At 39.4% G+C, this 6,400-nt stretch overlaps 1 protein-coding gene across 2 annotated transcripts in view; it reads left to right on the top strand.

Moving 5' to 3' along the window:
* Window positions 1-249: 249 nt before the first annotated feature.
* Window positions 250-6,400, top strand: part of kifap3b (kinesin-associated protein 3b) — a 35,876-nt gene continuing 29,725 nt past the window's right edge. Inside the window, exon 1 of one of the 2 annotated variants that reach the window (XM_058414384.1) lies at window positions 250-449. Coding sequence is in view for 1 of the 2 variants with exons in the window: in XM_058414386.1 (XP_058270369.1) it covers window positions 448-449 (2 nt within the window). In the remaining variant the exon portion in view is untranslated. The remainder of the gene's footprint in view (window positions 450-6,400) is intronic. The other variant, XM_058414386.1, reaches the window with a different exon arrangement.

The raw sequence follows: 6,400 nt of genomic DNA on the forward strand, positions 1-6,400 counted from the left end.
TCATTCCGATCACCAAGATGTTTGGGACAAATGAATAGCAATAAGAATCGGATGTGTAAATAACCAAACACCTTTTTCACACTCTCTCTCTCTCTCTCAATCTATCTATCTATCTATCTATCTATCTATCTCTCTCTCTCTCTCTCTCTCTCTCTCTCTATCTCTCTCTCTCCCTTTCTCTCTCTCCCTTTCTCTCTCTCTCTCTATCTCTCTCTCTCTCCCTCTCTCTCGCTCCATCATTCAGTCTTCCTTCATCACCCTCGTAATTTTTACCTCTCAAGCGTCTGGAATAACACAGTCTCGCACTTCACTGCTTTTTAAAGGCCTACTTTCACTGGACTTCCCCACGTCGGTCTGCGGTGAAGGACAACTGTTTATTTTTCCTCCCTGCTCTGCTGCTTCTTGGTGGTTTGTCCTTTTGCTTTAAGCGTCACGCAAGACTTCAGAATGTAAGAGCGCAAGCTAAAATATTTACCGTGTGGTTTAAACCGTGGCTTTTGACTCTTTCAGGAATTTTAAATCAAAGTCAGAAATCAGTGGACACGTTAATATGAACATGGTGCAGGTTTCCAGGGGGTGTGGCTATTATGAATATGCAAATCTGGCCACGCCCACTATTCTTCCTCAGAAGCCAGAACATGTGATTTCCTCCTGTTTTTCTTGTGTCCATGTTGATGATTGAGTGTCTTTGTCATGTTCCACTCCACAGTGGAGGTTAATATGAAGCTCATATGAAAGTAGACACTCAGGAATTTGTAGTGTTTCAGAACGATTTCTGTATTTTAGCCTACTAGGGATTAATATATTCATAGAAAAGTACACAAAAACCACTCAGATGTTTGTATCTTCAAAGTAAATGTTGATATCAAACCCATTTCTGCTCTCTGAGATGCTCTGAGTGCTTGTTCATCTAAAAAGTAGCTCAAATTTGATCTTCAACCAGTAAAGTTCTGTGTAAGGTTCTCCAACAGAGAGAAAAACAAACGTCTAAAACACTTTTATCTTCAAAACAGCTTTATCTTCAGGACAGAGAAGTTTATATAGAAGTTTTTTGTGGTTGATTTTACTACTTGGATCATTTTCAGTCTGATTCGGATCACGTCGTCCGTTATAAAGAGGTAAAGAGTTTTATCTCCATCTCAAATTGGAAATTAAGCCACTTCTACGTGAAGGTTTAAGAGAAACATGTATCAGATAATCCCTCAGCATCAAGCTAGCTGTCAATTCCATCAAACTGAGTCAAGAGATTTGGAGATTTAGATCCAAATTTAACTGTACATTTTCCCCCACCTCTTTTGCTGTAACAAAGTGCTTTTCTCTCATAAACAATAATGATTTTTTTTTTTTTTACTTTACTATACGACATAATATATATCTGGTGTTTTATTCACTAAAGCGCTTGTTAGTATTTTCCCTTCGAGCACTCGCAAAAAATTCCTGTGTGGGTTTTTTTTTTTTTATTCGAAATAAATGTGATGCGGCCGAACGTTTAACGTTTAGCCCTGAAGGTGTTCGAAACAATGCGTATTCATGCTGAAGTCAAAGGCTCGCTTGTGTCTAAGATGGAAGGAACTGGTTTGTTGTGTGTGTATTGTGCAATTGTGGATTTCCACACTCTTCGGGAAGCTATGCGAGAGGATTCACATTTTCCATTCTGCGTGTCCAGGACATTTACAGTTGGCGTCAGGGTATCAGTTGGTCGGAGAGGAGGCACTTTGAAGTGTTTGTGGTATCGGCACATCTGCAGGCAAGATGTGCGCCGTGTACGGAGGAGGAAAAAAAAAAACAAAAAAAAAAAAACAAGGGGGCCTCCGAGGCCTTCTCTTACCACGTCATGTGACAATGAACAACATTCCTTTGCTCTTTGTCGAAAAAAAACCCCAAAAAAACGTTGTGAAACTCTTCCCATCTTCGACATAAATCTGCACAGAATTCTTCTGAATTATGATGTACTTTCCTGAAATGCTTATAAAAGCCCCGGGGAACCTTCGACGCTCAGCAGCACCGCTGTTGATTATTTTCAGAAGGATCTGGCCCAGGTTCTGGTGGGAAGCTTTCCTCTCCACACTCTCCGGTTTCAATGCAGGAACCGCTAAAACCTATTCCTGTGAAGTTGCTATATATAAAACTCTTTGATGAAGTCCGAGCTCGAGAATCACAGGTTCGGTTTGTCACCGTGACGACCAAAACGGCTCCAAAACGTCCCTGTGCCGGACAGGTCAGAGGACAGAATCAGGCTGAGACGTGAAACAACCTGAATTAATGGCATGTAATAACAGACTGATGTTTCAGTGACACTAAAATGAGTCAGATTTACGGTTTAATCCTGTTTTTTTGTAGATCAGAACTACTCGGATGTCCGTTAGTGCGCCAGTTGGTCTGATGTAAATGGGAAATTCCAGCATGAATCCAGATGAATCCAGAATGATGGAGATAAAATTGATGAATTGAGATCAATTCATGAGGAAAAATAAAATCACTGAGGCTTCATCATATGATCCTTAAGCTTGACTGATGTCTACAATTAATCAGCAATTAAGCAGTTACTAAGATCACAGAGCTCTGCATGTCAGGAGGCTTTTATTTTTTACTCGTTAAGTCTTCAGCCATAACATTAAAACCAGCCTGCCTAATATGTTTCTTTTTTCCTATCTTTCTACCCATCCTGAGGCATCTAGAGATGTTCCAGCTCCAACTGTGTTCCACTTTCAGACCTTCATTGAGACAAAGCCAATCTTGCAATGATCCAGAAGCATTTATAGATGGTCCAACTCCACTTAAATTTTGCTTCATGAAGATTTCAGACCTTCATTGCGACAAAGCCAACCCTGCAAGGATCCTGAGGCATTTATAGATGGTCCAGCTCCAGTTGTGTTCTGCTTCATGGACCTTCAGTGAGAAGATGCCAAGCCCATGTGGACTTTGAGGACAACAGCCTCCTAATCAATATACAAAATAATATTCTACATTTGCTGGATCTCCATCATTAGGCATCTGAAGGCTTCTATGTTGCTAAGTAACACATGGATGATCTCTGTCTGTTGCTATTGCTAACATCAACTAGAGTTTTGTTTTTTATCTGTTGTTTGGGTTTAACACTAAAACTGCAAGGCTAACATTGCTAAGAGTGAAAGGAAGCTAAGCTAGTCCTGTAGTAGCATGTAAACAGAAAACCTGATTTATCATAGACTCACTGGTAAGAAAAATCGGTGTTTTAGCACCGGATGCCATTTTCGACATCTTTGACTTGCTTAATAAGGATGTACGAGCTAGGCTAGCGACAGTAAAGCTACCTCAGGAACCTCAGAGAGATTTTATTAACCTGTTCACTGATAAAATCTAGATTATATTTATTTATATCACAGCTAAATAACATGTAGACAAGCTCCGGTTGCTGCTATGGCTAACAGCTAGAGTTTTGTTGTTTGTCTGTTGTTTTTTGTTGTTTAACTTTGATTTGTGAGGTGAGAAGTTAAACGGCGAGTGATGTGTGTCACGTTAAAGCCTTTATTCTGTTTGTTATTTAAACAGAAGTGAACATTGTGACGCTAAAGAGCCAAACAGCAGCTTTTTTTGTGATGAGTCATGCTAATCTGGATGCTATTAGCTTCCCTTCTCAGTCAGTTATCTTAGCCTAGTACAAGAAAAACAGCAGATTTGAAATAAATCGAGTATGTTTTATTGGTTTGTAAAACGTTTTATGGATAATGATTGATGATATATATATATATATATATATTAGTATTGGTTCAGCAAATCGAAGGAAAGATGATTTACACATGGATTAGATCTGGACTGGACTGGATTAGATTAATAATCTGACTAAAAAATTACTCAGGCTTTCTTTAAAAACAATTTGTTCAGTTATTGGTCAGTTTTCTGAAAATAAATGAGTAAAAATGTGTGTGTGTGTGTGTTTGATCCTAAGGAGAAGTGAAAGGCAGGTTTATTGATGACGCTGTGATCAACTGCACGGCTAAATTACAGGCAGAAACATAAAACTGAACCCAGGAGGCAGCTTGAAGTTTTAAGTTTAAGGTTTAAACAGTTCATTTTAATGTCCCGGTGGAAACGAGGGCTGATTATGACGTCCATTTGGAGTGACCTGAGCTTATTTTTCAACCTGATTCTATTCGAGCGGTTTTGCGTAGCAGTAACGTGTGTAAACCACACAGTTCGGAGCGTCGTCATGGTGACGATCCTGGGGTCTGGAGCCACACAAAAGTATCCCAAACTCAGACTTTAACATCAGTTTGGTCTGCAGTCAGGATCACAGCCCCACCACAGACTTATTTTCACATTTCATTAATAAGGAGCGCTCCTGCCAAGAAATTCTGTCCCTTTCCCCCTCCAGTGAGCCGTTTTTAACTCTTATTAAAGTCATATTTTACAGCTTTGTCCATAAATCAGCTCGAATTAGCCGGATTACTGCGGCGCTTATTCACTCCGGACGCTCGGCCCGGCGCGTCATGAGCAGACGCGGAAAACACCACGCTACCAAGCTACAAGAGAAGAACGTAAACAAGGAGTTCTTCAGCAAGTTAACAGGAATTAAAACAAACAAACAAAAACCGATGGCACGGATTTGACATGAACTCGGCGTCGCATGTCCCCAGAAACTCTTCCACATCCAGGATGGCGAGCTTTCAAGGGCACAGCCCCAGCACCATGACTCACGCAGAGAAATGAAAACATTTAATTATGGGAGTAAACGGCTTTTCAGGGAAGACGATGACTAACATGTGTGAGACATTCTGGATCTGGTAAAGGTCACTGGGCTGAATCCAGACACAGAGCTCCATCTGTGATAATCCTGCTGTTCGGCTTCTATAGGCCCAGATGTGTAGAATAAGAGCAGATTTTCAGACGCTTTGGCGTTACGGCTTTCCAAAAGAAAGCGGAATGGAACAGCAAACGAGCGGCATAGTCGAGAGAAAACAAAGGACACACCAACAGAAGGTCCACGGTTTTTCTCCCAGGTTTTGGTGGACGGTCAGCTTTCAGCTATCACACGATTTCTACCAATCAGGACGGGTGAAGACGAACACGTGCTTCTTCTAAGACACGTGAAGTCAATCTAGACTCCTGTTAATGCAGATCGTCGTCATGATGGATTCTTTTTCAGCCTTTGATTGAAATCTCACGCAGTAATATAAAAACTTATGCTCACATTAACAAAAAAAGGGACTTTTTACAGGAGGAATCTTGGAGAACCGGCGTCGCCGCGTCGCATACTTGCGGAACAGCTACAGATACAGTAGTGAATGCGACAGGGAAAAAAGAAATAAAATCTTCATATCAATTCCAGCTCTAAGAAGAATGCTGGTGATTATTCATGCTTGTTTTCAAGGACTTTATTTGAAGATAATTGAGCTGCAGGTTTTTGGTTAAAGGATCTTCACATGGTTTTTATATATATATGTATATTTATTAATGGGATATTGTGCAGCGTGACAAGTAATAATCATAAAAGTTCTCCTCAGCATTAATCCAGTCTGCAGTCCAGACTTCACACTGATTCCTCTCAGGAAACATGGAAGCCATCAAGCCGCCTTCAGACGGCCGAAGCGTCCTGACTGCAGCTCCAGAAACGCCTCTCTGTGAATCTGAAGCAGCTTCCGAGCCTGTTTTCAGTTCCACCTCATTTTTAAAAAAAAAGCTGCATTTTGTCTGGGTAATTTTGTGGAAACAGGCGAACTGTGTTCCCGTATATTCAATCTGACAAACCTGAAGGAGCGTCTGTGCCAGAAATAGAGTCTGTGACTGCGGCAACAATGGAGGCCCTCTTCTATCTCTGCGTCCATCTGAAAACTATTTCTCCTCGGCAGCGTGGCCTTGTGATTGGTTCCTGGAAGAAAAGAAGCTTCTGATCCACAGAGAGATGTTTAATTCTTTTTAAAAGGATTTTCTAAGACAAAAAAATAATAGAAAAGAATGTAAAAAAAAAAAAAAAACTCAGTCATATGGGGGAAAAACAAGAGTTCAAAAAGAATAGAATTTTTAAAAAACGAAAAGCATAGGTAAGTTTTTTAGGAAGAAAGAAAAAGAAAGAAAGAATTGGTAAAGAAAGAAACACTACAATGATTTTGTTTCTCGTGAACAAAAAAGGAAGGAAGGATCAGTAACAAAAGAAAGAAAGAAAGAAAGAAAGAAAGAAAGAAAGAAAGAAAGAAAGAAAGAAAGAAAGAAAGAAAGAAAGAAAGAAAAAGAATCATTAAAAAAATAAACATACAAACAAATAAAGAAAGATAAATAAATAAATAAATAAATAAGAAAGAAAAAAGATCATTAAAGAAAGAAAGAAAGAAAGAAAGAAAGAAAGAAAGAAAGAAAGAAAGAAAGAAAGAAAGAAAGAAAAAGAATCATTAAATAAATAAATAAGAAAAGAAAGAAAGAAAAA

The sequence above is a fragment of the Hemibagrus wyckioides genome, linkage group LG17 (assembly GCF_019097595.1).
Source record: "Hemibagrus wyckioides isolate EC202008001 linkage group LG17, SWU_Hwy_1.0, whole genome shotgun sequence".
Classification (NCBI taxonomy): domain Eukaryota; kingdom Metazoa; phylum Chordata; class Actinopteri; order Siluriformes; family Bagridae; genus Hemibagrus; species Hemibagrus wyckioides.